Raw genomic sequence first — 22,095 nt, forward strand, 5'->3', positions numbered from 1 at the left:
CTAACTGGCCAACACAGGGTATGTAAATACAAATTTTAGCTAACTAGTTCACCTCACCCTCATGGTTAAGTGCTGCGTGGTAATTTAGCTTTAGCTAGCTCACATGATTGTTAGCCTTTCACTGATGCTATGTACTGTAAATTATAGTTGTTTTTTTTCTTTTTTTCTTTTTTTTTTTTTACAAATAGACTGATGCATCTTTGATGGAAATTAAATGATCAAACAGTAATTTGGTGGCCCCTCACCAACCTGCGGTTGAAGACCCAGAATCTACAGTAGGCCAGTAGGCCTATGTGCAGTTTACTTCAGTGTGCTTATGGAGGTTAGATGAGGAGTTTCTGAAAGCGTTTTAGGCACAGCAAGCACTTCGTCATGTAACTCATAGGCGTTTCTAGCCCATTTTTGGGGGTGCTGAAGCACCCCTAAATTGAATCTCAGCACCCCTAAAATTTGAGGGATTTAAAAAAATTTTTTTTTTACTGTATGTCCATTTTTAACAAGCTAGAAAAGTGTCAAAACCATAGAGTACTTGCATCCCTCCCACCTTTCCCCGACTCGGGCTCTGAGCTCTATCTGCACAGAGCAATGCGCTGCCTTCTAGAGTGGGTGATATGCAGTAGTGGTGTAAGTACCTGGCTTAAACCAGGATATGTGGCACATTTCTTACCTTCTACCACTCAATACCAACATATTATTATCATTACCAGTCCTCATTTTTGCTGAATTTAATTGTAGGTCACTGTTTATGTTGTTGGGTAGGAGTTAGCTGACATTTTTCTAGCTAGGAAACGTTACAGGTGGTCAGTACCACTGTCCTCTGTTTGAATTGGAATGAGAGAAGCCAGCTGTTGTGTCATGTGCATGTGTTAATATTAAAGCCAAGGTGCTACTGACTAGCTAACTGACTGGATGCCCATTAACATTATAACTCCTATTGTGTGTATTTATTATTTTTATTTTGTAGATTTCAAGCACTTTCTTTTTTGAAGTGTATTTTTATTTATGTATTTGTATTATATAATACAGACAAGAAGGAAAAAGGCAGAGACAAACATTGAAAAAGTCAATTACTGTTAATGTGTTAATGTTACATGTTGTGCATTGCATTTCAAATAAAAGTCCAAAAAATAAGTCCAAGGTCCATTTTTGGTATTTTTGGTACTCATTATAGGGGGCTGGTTTACTCCAGAAACAAACATACTGTTTATGTGTATGTTGAGGAGCTACTGTATCAAAATGAGTTATCCTCCCCCACAAATTAGGGTTACGATATGTATAAATGTACAAAACAGTGAAATTTATCTTGCCTGGCCGGGCAGCTCTCTGGGTGCTCAGCACCCCTAAACCTCTGATCCTAGAATTGCCCCTGATGTAACTGTTGTCCCTTTTAGATTTCGGTATAAAATGTGTCGTCAGATGTGGTCAGAGATCATTGGTGGAAGCTGCCTCTTGTTCTGGTGTTTGCTCCGTCATCATTGAATGATGGTCAATAGCCAGGTGGAGCTTCTTTTTCTTCCAGGCAGCTGTATCTTAGCCTCTGCAGTAGAGATTCTTCTTGTGCATTCTCCTCCCTTCACTCACCCCCCCATTTACAGCAAACTAGATATAACAATGATATAAATGGCAAATGTAGTCTGTGGTATAGTGGAGGGTATAAGTAGGTATATGGGGTGTATCTCTTTTGTCTAGCCGTTTACAGTATACCCACCTGTCAGCCAAAAAGCCATTGGAATATGTAAGGGAGTATACCCACTTCCTCCTTGGTAACCTACCCATCTACCTAGTGGTACACCTACCTCATCAACTACCACTACACCACTCAGTATAGTAAAGTAAAAAGTAGATTACCGGCTCAAAACCATACTTGAGTAAAGACTAGCTATAAGTATAGTTTTAAAGAAAGGGAACATGAGGAGTATGTCTTTCTTAAAAAGAAACTACTTTTTCAATTTAATTATTAGAACTATCTTGGATCCCTAGCTGCATATTTACACCATAGAAACTCTGTTGGTCTACATGCAGACATCATCATGTCTGTTAATGATCTACCAAGATGTGAAACATGTCATATTTGCTCTGCTACATCTGAATCAGCTTCATCTGACACCATCATTTTCACACTGAAAAGATAACAAGTTACCATTTAATACAAAAGACAATGTATTTTCAAAATAAATATGTTTTAATACTTACACTAAAAACAACAAAGAGTATTAATATTGTAGAACATTTTACAGCACCAATAAATATATTAATGTGAAAATATACTAAAAATGAGTGACTGTACAAACTCAAGAAAAAGTCTGTCATTTACGTAAATACAAATAGAATGTTGTCATGATCAGAGGACTGGATAGGCGTGGGCACTGAGCCAGCAGCTGGGCTCAGTGAACACACCCTCAGGCCTCCAGTTTGACAGTGGCAGCACAGAAGGGCGGTTCACATGAACAGCAGTTTCAACAGCTGGCACTAACAGAAACACAGGCAGGATATTCACTATATTCACCATAAATCTAAGTCTAAAGTCACAATCACTGACTTTGAGTCTTGACCCGTCTCCTGACTGTTCCTGACAATAATGTGCGAAGCATCGCAGGTAGTACAGTTAGGAGTTCACACCTTTGAATAAATAAGTTGTTTTACAAAAAGTTAGTGATTCTTTGCTTTAAATAAATAATAATTTCAGGTGTCTTCATATGGTTAACACACAGTTTACAGTGTCCATTTAAGCGCTCCTTGTTTTCTCTGCTGGCCAGCTTTAGCTGTTGGTTACACACACTGAAAGAATTTCTGATGAGTTACATGTATATACTGTTTTTCAGGTTTCAAATAGTAATATCAACATAATTTATGCTATTTTTCAGGATTGTTTTGGTTCTCTTAAGGTATTTCAGGGTAAAAATCACTCATATGAGTGGAAAAGTTCTTATTTCGAGGGCATAAATACTAACTAATACTTACTTATGAGCATAAACGACGATTCTTGCACGAGTACCCTGATACTTTGCAGCCTCCATAGGATTGAAACATGTCAAAACGAAATTATTTTTCACATTGTCCAATTTTTTTTTTTTTTTTATGTACCGTTGATATCCAGCAGCCTCCAGATCAACTGTATCACATAATTGTTAATTTATTTTAAAAAATAAATTATATATATGTATATATATACATATACATACATAATATATGCTAGCACATACGTAATAACAGTGGTCTTTATGGGAGTAAATTGATGCCACATTTGTTTTCATGTTAAAACAAGAAACTTTTTTGTAACAAGATAGTTTCAAGTTATAACACACTTTTTAGTAAAAAAAAAAAAAAAAAAAAAAAAAAAAAAATTTTCCCTTCCTGACATGGCAGTTCTTCACTTCTGTAGTTCTTAACCTATTTAAAATTCTTTAATCTTATATATAACATCAGTATTTTTAAGTGTTCCTATTTTAACTTAAATGTTTCTTTGTGATTTACTATTCCATATATAACTTGCGACTTTAATCAACATTTTCATTTCCTATTTTTTCTGGCTCATCTTTTCCTCGTGGTAACAGTTTAGTAATAAAATAAATGTTTGATTTGTGGTAAGAGGCTGAATCCTGCTGAACCACACAACAGTGTAATACTTATTGGGGGTGGGGGTTATGGGTATTAGTGTCTGGGTAAAAGTCAGAGAAAACACTGTGCTAGTTCACCACCGTCAGACTGGAGGCCTCAGCCTAATTGGACAGTCTTCACTAAATTAGGTCCGAGCTGAGCAGCAGCAACGAGACTCCTTCAGTCCTCCTTATGACGTGCATTTGGGCCCACAAGTGCAAAACCACATGTCCCATCACCCCAGTCCAAAATGAAAAAACACCTGTGTTGGCGCATCATTCACGCACATGTTGGTGGCTGGGGTTTCTAACGGTCAACAGGCCCACCATGATCCCCCTCCAGCTGGTGAGAAACACAGCTTTAGTTTAAATTTAGGAATGTCAAAGCATTGTCTTTCAGTCCTTTTTCCCACAAAAAAGGAGTCTACAGTCATACGTGTTCTCCATTCAATTTCCAGACAGACTGAAAACAGTTGAGAAGTACAAACAAAAATAACCTTAACACTGCATATAAATATCAGAATACAGAATACTTAGGATATTCTATAAATTAGATGTAGTGTACTAGACAAAGGGATATCTAGTAAGTATATACAGATCGTTATGATAAACTGCTCTGTTGTGGATGCCTGACTATTTCTTTGGAACACACACAAAGGCATTAAATAAGGAAACTGGAAGGTTGTGGATTTCTACAGTGAGGTGCTGATCTGACCTGTGATCAGCTTGTCTAGTCACTTTTTGTCTCCATATATACCCACAGTAGTATCCCTTTAGACAGCCTGGTCTTGCAACATTTTGTGAAAGGAACACAATTCCTTAAAAATGTAAATAATAATAAACTCTGTGCACAAAAAGAGAGACAAATCATATTTCCCACCAGGGAAGGGTTACATGAAGGAGGCAGGCCCAGACACAGGTAGTGGTTTCATACCTTTAACCCTGATGGAAACTCAATCAACCTACCCTTAAATTTAACACTAACATTGTTTACTTGCCCACACTTAGGGATAGACCTAACCCTGACCCAAAATTGACAAAAATCTTTTGACTTGCTAAAACTTCCCCAGCAGCTGAGCTTAAGTTTAGTTTTTGCCATCGTCACATAACCCTTCCGTGAGGAAAGAAGGTCATCTTCACATTATCCATCACCATGGCACATAACCTGCATCCACAGTCACTTCGGGAAACTCTGAGAGACGTTTCAGGTGTATTCTCACACCATGGTGTCTCAAAACTTCACATCATGTCACAGAGGGAAGCCGTTCTTGGACGTGCCGTTCAGTTCAAGTACAACAGATGTTCCTCCACCTCCACCTCCTCATCCCCCCTCCGTCTCCTCTTATTCTCTTCTGTCAGGGCTCGGAGGCAAGTTCGGCTTCTGCTGCACCGCTCGTCAAAGTCACCAGTTTTTGTCACTTGAAATATTTAAGATTTTCAAATCCACAGCAGACCAGCATCCAGTGAAGTGTTACATAAAATAACAAATTTCTTCTATCAGATCTACTCACGAGCAGAACGCCATTGAAACATTTTCCCATTCACGCGCCAGTGGCGCATTCGTTTTGCTTAAATAATGTCTTTTTATGTAGCAGCAATACACATTGTCGATGTACTTTTAGTATACGTACATATATATTAATATCTTTAGGCGGAAAACAGACAGTGGCAAGATGTGCATCCAGAATGTCCTGTCTTGCATTGTCGTTCTGTGTCCTTGCAAGGAATGCATCCTCAGGTTTCAAAGTGCTGTGCCAAGAAAAGAATTCCTTCATAACAGTGTTGCTGGTCTCATCTCCTCTGTTTATCACATCTGTGGAGGACAAGATGAAACTCTGGTTATGACAAGCAGCAAATTCTTAATTTTGTACAGCCTCGTCTCACAGAGTATGATGAGCACGGTGTCTTACACATCTGCTCCATGCAAAAAAAAAAAGGGATTATTGCTAGACAGGGGCAGAACACAAAGCAGAGGAGTTGTGGGGTTGAACAGGCACCTAACCCCAGTTCCAGAGACCCCCCACCCTAAGGTCCCCTCCACTCCCTGTCCTGAGCAACCACTTGGAATCATGCTACTGGTCACTTTACCCAGACATATGTGGCTCACTAAATCTAAAGCAGAGTGGGGGGTCCCTCGGGGGTAAGAGGTCATGGAAGTGGCTGGGTCAGGAGAGGTCGTGAAACCTTGCTAGCTAGGGGCTAACATCTCCAAATTGGTGATTTTCGTGCTTAAAAAAAATAATAATTTCAGTTTCTCCTAGTGGTACCTGGTATGACTGAGCAGTTTATCTTTATTATATAAGTATCATGATATAAGACTGGCTATCGTCCTAGATTTTGGATATGGTAATATCCTAAGTGTTGTCTTTTCCTGATTTAAAGGCTGCATCATAGTAAAGTGATGTCATTTTCTGAATTTACCAGACTTTTCAATTATTTACCTTCACCCACTTAGTCATTAAATACACATTACTAATGACTTTCTATTAAAATCTCATTGTGTAATTATGTAGTGAAACACCAATAGTCAACCCTACAATATTGTCTCAGTATTGATATTGAGGTATTCGGTCACAAATATTATGAAGTTTGATTTTTTCCATATCGCCCAGCCCTATATCTGGCCATGCAAAAATGTTTCAGAGAAGAAAAAAAAAATTAAAAAAGAAAGACTCAAGGTCCATTAACTAACTTTTTCTTTTTTTTTTTTCGAGAACTTCTCTCTTCTCTCTCATGGTCTTCACCCGCGAATGGAGTTTGCTCATTATAAGTCTGCTGATGAAGACCCTGAAATCTCTGGGACTAAAAAGGTGATAAGTGAACTGTAAGATAAGATTTTTTTGTCAGGCTTCTATATCCTACACCAATGGTGAATTTTCACGCTCATGTTTAAAAAATAAATTTAGCAGTTATCCAGATACCTATCTCTGAGATTTCTGCCTTCATCCCAATACAGTGGAGGTCAGTGGCATGACAGGTAACAAGGGGTCTCCACCGAGCTAATATGGATCTTAACCATTCCACCATCAGCACATCCTGAAAAATGTCCTTTTCATTCAGCTCTCATTCAAACTACTTTCTGCTGAAGGAACAGTCCCAGTCAATTCACAGTGAGGGCTCTGGATTGTTAGGAGTAATGCTGAAACAATTTCTGCATAAAGATGGTGCTGTTAGGGATGCACAATATTGGATTTTTTGCAGATATCCAATATGCTGAACAACTAATTTGACTGAAAACTGACACTGATATTGATATATCCATTTTTTCCCTACCTTATTTTAAGTGATCATTAAGTCTCTTCTAATTAACATTATATTATGCATGCATACTCTTATCCTGATGGCCCACCACCAGATGGAGACATGAAATACAATACTTTTCAATGTATGTAATATTCATTTATTGTGAAAAATAAGAACAACTATGTTGGCTGATTCTGATTTTATTCATTTTAAAGCTCATTTTATTGATTTTAGTTCATTTTAAAGCCAATTTTGGCCAACACCAAGACGTGCCAATATTATCGTGTATCCTTAAGTGAGTAAATATGCTTGAACCAACCCTTCCATGGGCTCCTCCTAGGTTTATAAACCATAAAACCTTATTGTTTACCCTGTCCTTTCCTTGGCTTTTGTCATCCAACTTAAACAAAGTCACTAACTCAACTAAGAAAATCTTTCTTACTTCACCAAAAAGATCACTGAGATACAAGATTTTCACTCAACAACAGCTTGTACTAATTAAAAAAGATAAAGATATAGCAAAATCAAACTGGAAATAACATTTCAGGTAATCTCTGAATATAGGCTGCTGACTGCTTCATCCAGATTGAAGTATTATGGGATGTGTCTTGGAGTTTCTAACCCTGACTCAGACTTTTATAGAAAAAGTTTTAAATCTGAGCTGACTAACATGCAAGCAGTTACATGTTACATCATAAATATTCAGAATGTATGAAAACAGCACTTCTGTTGTAATCTCAAGACATCACCAACACTGATGTGACTTTTGCATCTTACAAGAGACAATGCAAGCACAGAGAAGCGCAGAGTTGCCACATTCCCATCTACAAACACCAACACAACATCAAAAGCAGGGAAAAGCATGCATTCCTTAGCAGGAAGGGAATTGATCTTTGCAGGAAGCACAGAGATGGACGGAGAGATGGGTAGATGGGTGGAAAATAAAAGGGGGTTTGAGGGCTGGGATTCAAGACACGTTGTTTATCGTGTATGTATGGTAAACAAACCTGCAAGTTCTTTCGTTTAACTCAAGTTGCCTGGACTTGCAGTCTAATTGTGTGAATTTGCAGGAGCATTTACAGGTGAGAGGGTCCTGCACAAACAAGCGCTTTCTTCTCTCTGAGCAAGGCGCACAGTGGCTGCAAGGGAAGCAAAAAGGGAGAGACAGAGAGAGAGAGAGAGAGAGAGAGAGAGAGAGAGAGAGAGAGAGAGAGAGAGATCTAAGCTATAGAGCGAATTCTGCAGAAAAAGCAGACACAGACACTCATGCAACATCCCTATCCTCCCCCCACCTCCTCACAGCCCAACCCACCCTGCACTAAGATCGCTTTGAAAAGACATTTGTTTACACACAAGACTGGATTTGTGGCTCAGATTTGAGCATAAAGCTTAGTATCATCGGCTCCAGGAATGACATAGGGTGATACCCTACTCGTGTGTTTAATTGGACATTAAGTATTGGGCACCATACCCATGACTTTATACTAAAAGACCAATAAACCACTATCTGGAAATCAACAAATCTTCAATGGATACACCGTCCTACACTAGCAAAAATTAAGCCAACAAAGCAAATTCTGCTGTTGTTATTTAAACCTTACCTAATGTTTTATTTTTCATCCTGCCTTTCCCTCAGACATCAGATGTTTAACCCTACCATTCTATTTTAACAAGAACAATTACATCATATTATAGAAGTAAAAAGGTGATTTCACTGTCTTTAATATGCTGTAAAAATGTATGGGATTTCTGCTGGTGCAGCAATGTCACTGAGGCAGCGTGGTAACCCATAGGTGGCACACAAAGATGAAAAATTAACATTTAATAGCTTGACAGCGAGGTAGACACTATAGCTGCTGCAGTATCTGTTACAGTGCTCGCCACTGAGATGGAAGGTCACATTACAGACACAACAAGGACACAACTAGATATATAAGGGTAGTTGCTATGGGGCACAAAGGAACTATGCTTTGTCTGATGGAACTGATTTTGCTTTGCACAGCACATATCCAAGTTATTCTGTATCACCTTCTAGACCTCCTGAATAAAAACAGGAGCAGAGCAACCCAAAGCAGAATTTATCTGTGAACCTCTCAAGGCTACAATGCTGTTATGCTATGCACATGTGTCGGTACTTCTGCACTCAGTGCACTGTAAAAGGGGCTGTATGAGGTAGTTATTGAATAGGTAGTCGTTGAATTTCTCTTCGGGGATAAATAAAGTTCTTTGTAATCTATTCTATTCTATTCTATTCTATTCTATTCTATTCTAGTCAGTGTATTACCTGCAGCAGAAGTCAGTTGGCACGCCCCTAAATACTGCTATGAAGGGGTCAGCAACAATGTATATCTTAGCCAACTAAAAAAAAGTCCAACCTCAAAAAATCAACATCAGTCTAAGTGTGCTCTATATTTAGAATATTTTCACTGCTTCACATGGCCACCAGACATGGATTTTGGATGTGTAACTGAAGCAGTTATATAGCTCCCATTGAGAAAAACAGTAATTTAGCATTGCTGGACACAGGAGCTGCTGGTGTACCCCTGCCTCAATCAGTTAATTAGTTTGTGTTACTGTATGACTTTGTTTAAATGTGTTGGTTCAGGTTCACCAGAGTCTCACAATAACACTAAATGACTAACTGATCAATGCCTGGTGGCCTTGACAAGAGCATACATTGAGAACCAAAGACTTCCCCCTTTGAATGTGCTGTCTGTTGGAAAGGTAAAGCGATGGAATGCTCTCAATATAGTGTACACTTAAACTAATACTGATTTCTTTTAGGTGGCAGAAATACATTTTGCTCCTGCCCCCCGTCCATAGCAGTACATTGCTTAGCTTTGGTGTCTATACTCATGCTGCTTCTCCAAACTGGGAGCGTGTCAACAGACATTTTCTGTATGTAATACAGTCAGTACATTTACATGCACATTTAAGTGAAGCTACGGTCATAGCTCGACAAGGCCATTTAATTGGACTACTCTCCTTTTCCCAGTATTCAAGCACAGGAGGGAAATTGATTTATGTCCATCTACGCTACCATAAGTGGCGTATGACTGTATACATGCAGGAGTAAGTCGATGCCCAAGAGCATTATCCCAGTGTGTTAATCTGACTTTGAGAAATTTGATTTAGTACGATTTCAGTTGGACTAATATGTTTACATGTATTTTAAAAGTCTGGTTTAAGTCGGACTAACACAATATATCAATTGTCTCTAATGTCATATAAACATACTGATTGACTATGGGTAAGTGCCTCATACAACCCTACTTCAAAAAAATCCAATATATCTCATTAATCAAGGGCTGCAGCTGTTGTGGTGATCTGTCATCTGAAATAGAAGGAAACATGACAACAGATAAAAGCCCCCACCAGAACGTAGAAGCAGGAAGCACTTATCAATGCAGCAAGGCCAGCAAAAAGCCTTAAAGATAACCATTTCCCACAGAGATAACATGACAAATGCCAACGGCAAAATTCATTTCACTGCCATTATAAATGGAGTGGAATGTTGTTGCAGATGTAAAACGGACACAACTAGAACCTGTATACAAAAAAGTTTGTTTAGAATATACCAACAAATAATTTGGTATCAGCTATGAAGAGAGATATTATGCTGATGCCAAGGCATACTGTAGCTTTGGGCCAGCCTAATCTTGCTGGTGTCTGTAGTTTTCGGCCCTGACAAACAGAGAGATGGCAGGAGAAAGAGAAGAGACACCTGAGCAGATGCAGGGATTGTCATGCAGGGTTCAGTCAATAGCTGATAAAGCCAAACAGGAGGTAATCAACCAACAAAGCATCTGCTCTAATCGAGTCCCCTCATTAACAGGGGTGGATATTGATCCATAGGGCAGGACTGAGCTAACTGTATCTGGGTTTATGTTCCTGTAACTGACTGTATGAATGAGCACATCCTCTTTATAGCACCTCCACTCCACCCTGCCGCAGGGGAAACTGGCTGCCTACGTGCACACTGACAGGCAGACATTCAACAAGGCTGCATGGAACTCAGCTCACTTCAGCCCCACGACAAACCAACTTAGTTAACATGATCCCATCTCTCCTCCACCAATCCATCAGCTTTTAACCCACTGAGTCCACAGTCCAGCACGCACACACTCCTCTTATCCAATTAAACAACCTGACCTACCCCTGAGAAGCCTCAAGACACACACTAACCGCCATGTATGCATATGTCAAACACACACACAGCCCTGTGTCAACTGTGACAGTGAGCAACTTCTCTCAATTGATGACAACGCCTCCAAGCTCATCCTCTATTTACACCACTAAAAATAAAAATAGGCTAACTGCATGACACCTGTCGCTATGATTAGACTGAGGGAGCCGCTGAGGGTCAGGTTTGTGACAGCAGTGTGTGGTCTAAAGCCGGCCGGCTACGCCTAAATCACTCACACTGTTATAGTCACACCATAAAGTACTAAAGCAGCTGCCATAAAGAGAGCAAAGTGTGAGAGGCCTGTAAAGATAGGATCTGAAGGCCGTGCGCTCTACCTCCAACATCCAAAGGAAACAGGATGGGACACTTGTAAACTTGAAATGGATGATATACTTTAGACTTCTTAAACTGTGGCAGTATGGTCACTTTCTGTTGAACTGAACTGAAAGGAACACAAACTGAAACATAAGATTTGTAATTCTGTGTAGATTAACCACAGCTTTAAAAGTTAGTATATATAGTATGTATATATATAATACACACACACACACACATATATATGTATATATATATATATATATATATATATATATATATATATATATATATATATATACATATACACATACATACATACATACACATACAGTGGTGTGAAAAAGTGTTTGCCCCCTTCCTGATTTCTTACTTTTTTGNTATATATATAATATATATATATATATATATATATATATATATATACATATACACATACATACATACATACACATATATATACATATATATGTCCATATTTTAGCTCTAGTCAGGTTGCCCTGGTTTCTCAACACCTTGTTGACCAGGGCAACATCCGCACCAGTATAGTATGACCTTCCTACCTCAGGATGAGTTTCATTCATCCTGAGGTAGGCTATAAGCATTAAGAACCTTAAACCTTAAGGGTTAGGTGTTGCCCCACCCTGACTGGGAATTAAACCTCTGACCTTCCACACCTGAGTCAGTAGTCTTAACCAAAAGTAATGGACCAAAAATCAGAAATATCCTGCTTAATCATTAGCCTGTAATTCATGTATAATCCATGTATTTGGGAAGGCTGCCATCACATGACCAATGTGCTGATGGGAGGAAAGAATGAAGTGGTGCCCATAAAGAGGCAGGTTGGGGAGGTTGATGAGACACAAAACACAGGACTTTGATTCAGGACTTTTTTCCCCAGGAGACTGGTATTCAGAACTTTCTGAAACTTTCTGAAACTAGCTGAAACCGTGTTTCTTTTCTTTAACTAACCAAAGTAACTATACTTGCCTAAACTTAACCTACATAACTATATGTTAAGTACATAACATCATTCGTTGTGCACTTGTTAGATATCATACAAGCCATTGTAAGAAGATAGGTTTGGCAATTTCACTTAATGGATGGGGAAAAGGCAACTAGATGGCATTGGAGAAAGCAAAAATGGAAAGAAATGGAAATGATTTGAGAGGTGTTCGGTTATTTACACAATATCATCATATTTGTATTATTAACATTATATCAGCATTTCATTTTTAAGTATCACGTCAATACCAGTATATCACGACAAGCCTCATTCATTTGGTACTGACCAACGTGTCCATAGACATGAGCTTCAACACTTGTCCAAAACTGAGAACTGGAATGAAATGTCTGCTCAGATTTGTTATTTTCTTATTCTTTGATCAAATAGTTCTTGATTCAAATCTTAACATTTCAGTATCAAAAGCATTCTAAGTACTAAATAAGGATCCAATTCACGCCCATACTGACGATAATGCTGTCACCACTGGATATTAACATTCTTCATCAGAGACCCTCACAGAACTGATCCTGACTTTAACAGAAACCTGATGCTTCCAATGTCCAGCTAGGTGCCTCTCGCCCTGCTCGAGTACAACAAGCCACCAAACCAAGTCAAAGACATGTTGCTGGTAGAAAACCCTGATTGTCTGTTCCACAGAAACCATTCAAAACAGAAGAAGACAGAACACGTACTTACTATTCTTTCTTTGCTTGAACATCTGGCTTCAATCTGAAAGTAAAAAAAGCAACATGCTTTAGTTTTTTTTCTTATAGCGCATTACTGTTATACTGTGTGTGAGGTCTGCACTCTCTTACCTGCATTCACACTTTTGATGCTCTGTGAAACTTAAGTCAATAGTGTGTTCAGTTACCCTTGGTCTAAACCGCATTACCTTGAAGAGAAACAGAGGACATAATAAGACAAGGTTAAGATTAAAATGACATCAACATGACTTTTCATAACTTACAGTCTAAACACCACAGCCCTGACCACTCTCTAACCAAACAGCTCCAATGTCTGTGTTAGTCTATATCCCTATGCTTCACCAGCCGACGCCTGTGCTAGACACTCAGGCTTGTTAGTGGACAGTAGAGGCTCTGACCACACAGACATGGCTGTAAACACAGTGTGTCGATGTAAACAACATTTATGAGATGCCTCACTTTCTCCGCTCTGCCTCTGGACGGAAGAATGATGTCTCAAGAATTACAAAGACATACTAAACCCTGTGGTCTCAAATTTCAGATTTTAGGTTTGACAAAATTGGATTAAAGTTAATTTTGGTATTTTACAACCTGGACCCTAATTTCTTACATGTTTTAAGTTTTTAGTGACTAATGAGAGAAACTATTTTTGAAAGCTGTCCAGTAATGAGCGAGAGCGCTGCAGCCGGTAGCTGCGAAAAAAGGCTGCAATGTAACTACTCTAGGCATGTTCACATTGTCAATGATTATCCACTAAAAGTGCATATTTTTTGCCACTGACAGGCTCAGATTGTTATAAGAGGTGTCTGACAAGATAATAGAAAGGATCCCATCTAGAGACTTTTTATTAAAGAGTAAGATCATTTTGTTTTTTTCCAGAAAGAGCCATGTAATCCCACCAGACTTCATATAAATGAACAAGTCATTTTATCATTGTAAAACACTTCATTCAAAGTTGACAAAAACAAAATAAGACTCACATAAGCCACCTTGGTTCATCTTCCCACTGCTTTGACAATCACCATGGTTGTTAAAATATGCTGCTGTTCATGCTAAAATCACTGTTTATCTAAATGGAGCCTGGTATGTTTGTCAACAGCGATTTCAGGGCTGTGTCTGGTAAGAATAAGAAGGATCTTACTCTTTAACATAAAAGGCCTGTCTCTGTGGGGCTCCTTTCAAAAAATGTTCGGACACTTAGAATAACAATCTGAGCCCATCAGAGGCAAAAACAAACTCTTTTAGTAGATGAACACTGACAACGCAAACATGCCCCGATTGGTTACACTGCAGACTGTTTTGCTGCTGCCAGCTGCAGCACTCTCACACAATACCGGACAGCTTGAGAAATAACTATTCCCATTAATCACTGAGACACAAATACATGGGAAATTAGGGTCTGTATCAGTGTGTGGGATTTGCTTACTTTTCATGGAGACAGCTCAGTTGTCACAGTGTGACCTAGGTATGGAAATTCATTCACATGAGAACATACAACTCTATACTTAGATCATGTGATGACAACTGAGCCATCTCCATAACAACTAAACAAAGTCCATCTGCTGATGAAGACCATGAGATGCAGCTGAAAATTAATCTTGTGTTAATTTCATTTTATCAAACTACTATTTCATAACTGTCTAAGGATGATTCAGGTTTTTAATCAGTTAAGTTCAGCAAATTTTGTAAACCCATATCCCCTGGACTCACCTGCAACGTGACATTGCGGGTTTCCGTGGGTACGCACTCCATCGCTTCGTCATTGCAGCAGCCTCCACAGCGGTTGAGGACCACACAGGAAGGAATGTAGTTGTGTTCCGTGTCCTCCGGATACTCCTGGATGATGTCCACCAGCACCTCCCTGGGCTTACACATGCTCTTGGTGATGACTTCTGTGAGAGGGATGACTGAAAAAAGACAATATTGATCATCATCATCATCTTTATAGCTAGTATGAAAAGTAAATAGAGAAGCTTTATGTAATAATGGATAGGCTACCTATCCAGCCCAACTTCTTGTCTTTTCAAACATTCACTGCATGATTTTTATTGCTGAAGAAGAGAGCACCTGTTCATCTTTTGCCAGTGAAGGGGCCACATTCATTTATTTCTTAAGTGATGGCCAATAACAAGACAAGCTTCAGAGAGATGAAAACAGCCTTAATGCTACAGAATAAATAGAAGGCTTCAAATACACCCTTAGATACATCCAAATACATCCTAGATCCTTAGTGGTGATTGGCCCCCAAAATCCTAATCAGAGCACCCTGATTCCAATCATTTGGTAGAAACGGACAAGTCAGAATATGCTCTAAAAAACTCCCAGTTATGTGTGAAAAAGTAGAAAAAAATTCAGAGTAGACGACTCAGGCCTTATGACTTATGACATGTGAAAAGCTAGTAGTAAAAGCTACAAGAGCAACAACAGACATTATTTCAGTGGCAATAATTAGCCTACACTAAGCAGCTCCACAGAAAGATGCCACCCTGACTGAGTTGGTGTGGAGATGCAACACTTTATCATATGAATGTGTGACCTTGGAATTAAATTGTATCTCTTTCTCTTCTCAAGTTTCGACATCCCCTCTGCAAAACTGTGGTACAACATGACACACAAGCATCAAGTAATATTTGGAGATCAAGACCAGAAAGTTGATAACAGAGTTTGTCAGAATGAACCATTTAATACCAAACTGAGACTCAGTGAAACTAACTGACTGACCTGCCAGCCTTCTCTGTATTCCCATTCCCTGTGCAGCCCAGAATAATCCGTCCCACAGTCCATCAGACTGGGTTCCCAGTGACCCCTTGCTACCTCCTGACCTCTGGTCTGTCAGAGCAGGCACTGTGGCGCCAGTCTTCACCTCTGACATGTGACCCCCAGGAAGCCCACCCCTGTGCAGGCCCTGCCTCTGGACTAATGCTGGCTGACTGTGTGTACCACTGTGGGAAGTTTTAAAAAGTATTTCAACCATACTGTCCGCTGGAAGTCACATTAGCTGTGGCATAATGAAGCAAGTTTAGAGATGTAGGGGAGAATACTATCCCATCACAGTGGAGGCTCTCTGCTAATACATCACATAATAGAAGTAACACAAATATTAATAAAAGCAAATATCCATTATGTCAAAGACTGACCTCACTGTAAGGACCACATCCATTTTTTCCCGATAAAAACTAATTTTGCAGCACCATGTATCGCTCCAGCACTATAAGGAATGACTCTGCAGTTTTGGCCAGCAGACGTGAGCAGCTGAAACACTCACACCTGCTGAGTGGATTTGGTTCACAAGACAGTCAGCAGACGGTCTCACGTCAGCACACTCAGCTGCTTCACTCTGATCATACTCTACATGCTTGGTATCATCAGTAAGTCTAATGACAAGAGCCAAACCAACAGTGAGTGCCTCTTACTGACAGGTACTGTGTCTGTACCAAAGCCTGAAAAATCTTCCTCTTCTGTGCCATGGAGCTCCACTCTTGTCTACAAACTATTAAATACACATCATGAGTCACATTGTTGCACTGTGTGATGTCTTATTCACAATCAACACCGGCACTGGGTTTGGTCAGACAAAGAAAAAAGTCTTAACTCAAGGTCCACTTCTTAACCTTCTTCGGGGGCTTTTAACTGCCTATCATGGTCCTCATCATAATCAAATGACCAAAGTTAAATACTTAGGTCACATTATGAGCCATCTGCATGACAACTGAGCAGACTCCTGATCGAGGCCATGAGATGTGGCTGAAAGCACCAAAAAAAGATGAGTTTGCCAAACAATTTATTTTAAGGTAAATAATAAAAATAATAATAATAATAATAATAATCATAATCATAATCATAATCATAATCATAATAATAATAATAGTAATAATTTTGCCTCTGGGCTGGGAGCCACAGACAGGGTGGAGAAGTCAGAAATGATCATGAGACACACCGCAGGTTTTGATCTTTTCGTGGGATCTATTGTTGTTGAAAAATAATCTGAATAAATCCTACCAATAATGGTGAGGAGCTCTAGCCTGGCGTGTCCAGACCCAATTCGCAAAACGCAAATGAGTCTGGACACGGAGTGTACATTTCCTCTATTCCCGAGGGGCGGTATGAACAGCTGTCACTCAAAGTGCCCCTTCACGCAAATGGAAAGAGGGAAAACCAATCAGAGTAAATGAAACGTGTGACGTAGGCTAGCACAACACCACTGTAAACAGACCAGCAAGCTGCAGTGGAAATGAGCTGTGATGATGTCTGTGAAAGAGTGTTGCCATGTTTGTGGATTTCCTCCTCACTGTGGACTCCAAGTTGCATGGCTATGATTCCCAGCTTGGTCGCTTCCCTGACCTGCTCCTCCATGAGAGCAACTAGCGGAGAAACAACAATAGCCACTGGGTTTTCACTGAGTCACATCTTTTTCCCGATCAACGGAGCCAGTTGGTAAATTAAACTTTTACCAAACCCCGTAGGAAGGACGGCAAACACATCCTTTTTTTCAATAAAAGCTTTCAGTGCAACCGTTTGTTCTGCTTTTAAAGAAAATGTACATTCCAGTTCTTTCAACACATTTACCATCGCAGTTTCAAAATCAGTAGCCATGTTGGTTGTTTACGAAATGCATTCACTCCGCTCCTTGTCCCTCCTATTCTGATGACGTGATTTCAAATAACCCGCCCCAAAGTAATAAACGGTTGTGATTGGCCCAGTAAGCTTTAACCGATGCCAGAATGTACCTTTATGATGGCATGGCCTGACTGATCTGCGGAGCGAAATAGAATATGAGCTCGCGAGATTAGGATGGTTTCACCAGGCTAGAGGAGCTCTCCACCAGGAGTAATCAGGCCTTAGTCTTATCACAGTGCATATGACAGCTTTTGACAGGTGGTGTGATCCCTGACGTATGTGTATGTGTGTGTGTGTGTGTGTGTGTGTGTGTGAAGGTCAGCAGCGTGCAGATGACAGACTTCCTGCTCCTCTACAAACACTAACAACAACCACAGAGCCTGTCCACTGATGCTGTTTGTAGTGACTAATCAGCATCTTCATCCATCACAAAGCAGCAGGTCCAGCCTTGGCTTTAGCACCACACAGTCACTGTCAGACAAACATGGCATTGAACCGAGGCTGACTGTCTGCTCATTTACTGACTGGTTTCTTCCACCACAGACTGGAGGGAAAAACAAATGCACACAAAAAATTCAACAACTGCAAATTATTGTAAAGGCACTCACTGATTTCCGCCCTTTCTCTCACGTTATGTCTTGTTTTGGAAACTGCAACACTTTTGTGGCGACTCCAAAGTCCCAAGTCACACCTTTAACCGCTGACAACTTTGATGGGGGGGGTAAAGATAGGCTATGTTTATCAAATGTCCACTAGGTGGCCCTATTGTCATCTGGCCTGCACACAGAGGTCTTTATATTAGACTAAGAAAACTTACCCTCATTTTTACTCTTCTCCACTCCCTTGTTAATGCTGGCAGTCTGTAAGAGATGCACATCAAACCAGGTGTTAAATATTTCTCATCTGCATGCAGCACCGCCTCCATAAACATTTCATCACTTTAAAACAAATCCAAATCATCTGCCTCATTAGCTTTTATTGAGGGAATCAGAGTAAGTCAAGGTTTTTATTTTCAGTTCATTACATCAAAAAAGTGTGTGTGTGTGTGTGTGTGTGTGTGTGTGTGTGTGTGTGTTTGTGGGGGGGGGGGGGTTTGTCTGACACTGTTAAAACAGAAGAATAGTGATATTTCATAATAATCACTTAGCTCTACATGTCTCATTTAAAATTTCACAAAAAAAATAACTTGCACAAACCAGATCCTGTAAAAACATTAAAGACTGCGCTCCTGCATGCTTAACATATTTGAATATTGAAAAATATGGTAATATATTTAGGGAGGGTTTTGTGTTTTTTTTCCAGTCACTCAGGGAGGCTCATAAAAAATCTGTAGCTTCAGGAAGGTCAAGATAAAAATTGAAATAAAACGACAGTTAGCAAAATAAAAGTGTCACAAGAGGTGTCAGATACAAAAAACATGTTGTTTTTGGCCCTACTCTCTAATTTTATCTCTGCTTGCTAACATGTGCAGATGCATCAGACCTGTCAAGCTACAAACACGCAGTTGAGGAGCGAGGCAAGTTTACCTTCAAAATAAAGGCCCTGCAGCCTGTTGCTCAAACAGTTTAAAGTAGGCTATGTTAACTATGAAGAGCTCAAAATGAAATTTAAATGGAAAGTCTGACTGCTCACAATAATTCCATGCTTTCATTAGTTTGAGCACTTTAAGATAAAAAGAGAGTGGGTTTTATTTAAAAATGCAGTCATTTCACGATTCACTCAAAGCCGTCAAATAGCTTGAATGAGGCTTGGTTTTATTTTGAAAGGACTAACATAAATCGGCTTTTGTTTTGATAGTAAGATGACGTGACGAATCGGTATCCCTGGCAGACCTCCGTTCACCTTGTCTGTCTGCTGTAACCGGTGGAGATATTGCGTGAGAAAGCGGTTCGGCCTGTGTGGGGACGAGGTGGGCATCCTGCAGGGCGGCAGGACAGGAGGAACCGGGTCTCAGCCTCCACACACTCCAGATCGCCGTGAGAAAAAAAAAAAACTTACTGGGACTGAAGCCTGCGGCTGAATAGCTGAGAGGACTGACTGTACAGACTTTACACTGCACTTCGAGCTGTACTCAAGGCGCGTCACACAGAACTCCATTCAGAAATCTAACAGTTTAACGCACACTATCCGGAAACACTGAGCATGTTAACAATAACTGAGACATTTTTAGGGATTTTTTAGGGAATTTAATAAGTTATTATTCAATCCGGCACGGTAATAATCCAGTCACCAGCAATCATTAATCATAATTCACAACTTTTATGACTTGTTCCCGCTTTCCATTACATCCAGTTTAGTGAGCCGCGCAAACCAATTTTTAAGCATTATTTCTAATCAAATTAGCACTCTGCGGAGAACAATTAAAAAAAAGTTTTACAGAGTCAGAGGACACTCATATGTCTTAAAGCGCGTCTCTTTGTGTGAACCATATAAAGCACATTTTACCTCCCAGTCTTCATTAACAGAATCTGGCTTTGCAATAAAAAATACAAAATAAGACAAAGGCTTTTGCATAGAAACAGACAGGAAAATGATGATAGTTCACCAACATAGGAGCTGGGATATTTGGCTGATAAAAAAAATATTCATACATTTCCACACTATACTTTCTGATATTAGAACTGGCCAACACTTTCCCTGCAGTATTGTTCACTAAAGATGTGAGAGCACAGTTTTCTTTGCGTTTAAATGTAAAATAATGAAGGATAGGGCCTATAGAAAGCTGTTCATGTTTGCCGGCACGTATGAAAGAGAACAGACCTCCCTGTCTGATTATGAATAAAAACACTGAGCATATGCAGACTCACCTTTACAGTAGGTAGGTGAAGAACCGCTGCCAAAAGGATGTGTACCAAACTGACAACAAAGTTCATGGTTGTAATTCCGCACGATGAGTCTTCAAATCTCTGTGGTCGTTTAAGAGTAAATAATAATAATAATAACAATAATATTAAATAAACAGCACGCACACAGTCAAAAAATGAAAAATGAATATTTCAAAAAACCGCGGCAAATCTTGGCTATAGCAAAAGCAAATCCATATCTTCCACACGCATATGGCACGTTCACAGGGACCGTTCCAGTGTCTCCCAGCAGCGCTCCGCTGGAAAGCTTACCATCCACAGAGCCTCGCTCATCCACAGACAAAGACACTATGATGGGTTTCAAAATCCACGCTGGAGCCGGGAGCTCAGGAACACAGCGATCCTCCAAAAATGACAGGAAGAATGTTAGACGTGGAAGCGGGAGACGGGCGGGTCAGCTCATCAACTTTACGCACCGGTGTCTCTTTACGATCATTAATCCCACAACATGAAGGTGTGTGTCCGTGCGCGTGGAGGGATACGGCAGGCACTGTCTGCCGGTATGAAGTGTTCCTCTTGCTGTCTTCCGCAGACCTCCCTGGTATTGTTTCTTCTTCGCTCCTGTGCTGTGCCTCGGTTTCTCTTGTCTCTATAAAGCTCTTCGGTGGAACATTGACAGACAGCAGCTTGTTCCCCGCACAGCAGCGGCACCAGTCTCTCTCGCGTTCTGTCTCCTCTTGGTGGCTGCTGCTGTAGCTCATGCGTTATTAAGGTGGCCCGGCATCAGCAGCCAACAGGCCCGCTGCTGGAGGCGGGGCGGCCGGCACGAACCAATGGCAGAGGGGAGGAGGGGGACCTTGATCGGACCTGCTGTACACGCACACACGGGAGAGGTTTCCACTGATGACGTAGCCTATCTTTTAATGAAGGCTGTGTTCATTGAAGCTGTTGGATGTGGTTGGTTTATTTTAAACATTTCAGCTATGTCTTGGTTGAGCATGGAGTTATTTGCTGAACTTCGGAGTTGAAGACTGTATCACAACAAAACAGCAACAACAACAAAACAGCTTGAGGCACTGAAGATCATCTTCACAGGACAAAGACAAGAATAGTTTACTACATGTCTAAGAATATTTCAGAACAGTGACTGTAAATACAGACCCATAGCCTACAGGTTGGTGTGTATAGCTGAAATATCACATTCAGTGTGTTATGTAAGCCGCACAAGTGATGTTAAGTCCTAAATGTACAGTTACGTAATTAACATGAAGCACAAGTGATGTTAAGTCCTTAATGTACAGTTACATAATTAACATGAAGTTATGGAGGTTAGGTTTCAGGTAACCTGATTTACAAAAGGAAAAGAAAAAACCTGATTAACCCGATTCAAGTTAACATCTTGGTCCCCACTGGCAGCTAGAGGTTAATTGTTGGAATAATGCAACTACATCTCCTAGTTTTTCATCTGGAAATTCCTTTATTTAACATAGTTTGTCACCAAGAACAACACTTATATTTTCCTATGGAAATGTGAAAGGTGTGACTTGTAGTCAGGCTAGCCATTAGGAAGTATGGAGAGGGGGACAACATTTGCCAGAATGGACCACCCTTCCACACCCATTGT

At 40.1% G+C, this 22,095-nt stretch overlaps 1 protein-coding gene across 4 annotated transcripts; it reads right to left on the reverse strand.

The window, feature by feature from the left end:
- Positions 1 to 2,161: 2,161 nt before the first annotated feature.
- vegfaa (vascular endothelial growth factor Aa) lies at positions 2,162 to 21,430 on the reverse strand. 4 transcript variants are annotated; one of them, XM_050045874.1, is made up of 7 exons: positions 20,475 to 21,430; positions 18,485 to 18,527; positions 14,761 to 14,957; positions 13,162 to 13,238; positions 13,043 to 13,075; positions 7,847 to 7,978; positions 2,162 to 5,409 (listed from the first exon to the last, which is right to left on the reverse strand). In XM_050045874.1, the coding sequence occupies exons 1-7, from the start codon at positions 20,538 to 20,540 to the stop codon at positions 5,388 to 5,390; spliced, it is 570 nt and encodes a 189-aa protein (XP_049901831.1). In that variant the 5' UTR covers positions 20,541 to 21,430; the 3' UTR covers positions 2,162 to 5,387. The 4 variants fall into 4 exon arrangements, with proteins under 4 accessions (XP_049901831.1, XP_049901832.1, XP_049901833.1 ...); XM_050045875.1 differs by lacking the exon at positions 7,847 to 7,978 and having other exon boundaries at positions 13,039 to 13,075; positions 20,475 to 21,343; XM_050045876.1 differs by lacking the exon at positions 7,847 to 7,978 and having other exon boundaries at positions 20,475 to 21,335.
- Between the last annotated feature and the right edge of the window lie 665 nt (positions 21,431 to 22,095).

This window comes from Epinephelus moara, chromosome 6 (genome assembly GCF_006386435.1).
Source record: "Epinephelus moara isolate mb chromosome 6, YSFRI_EMoa_1.0, whole genome shotgun sequence".
NCBI classification, from domain to species: Eukaryota; Metazoa; Chordata; class Actinopteri; order Perciformes; family Serranidae; genus Epinephelus; species Epinephelus moara.

Bases quoted from the DNA above. Each gene is read 5' to 3' on its own strand.
- vegfaa (XM_050045874.1), bottom strand. From the start codon at position 20,540: ATGAACTTTGTTGTCAGTTTGGTACACATCCTTTTGGCAGCGGTTCTT. The intron at 18,528-20,474 runs GTGAGTCTGCAT...CATCTCTTACAG, and splicing joins TTCACCTACCTACTGTAAAG to ACTGCCAGCATTAACAAGGG. The intron at 7,979-13,042 runs GTAAGTACGTGT...CTTCCCTTGCAG, and splicing joins GTTCAAGCAAAGAAAGAATA to CCACTGTGCGCCTTGCTCAG.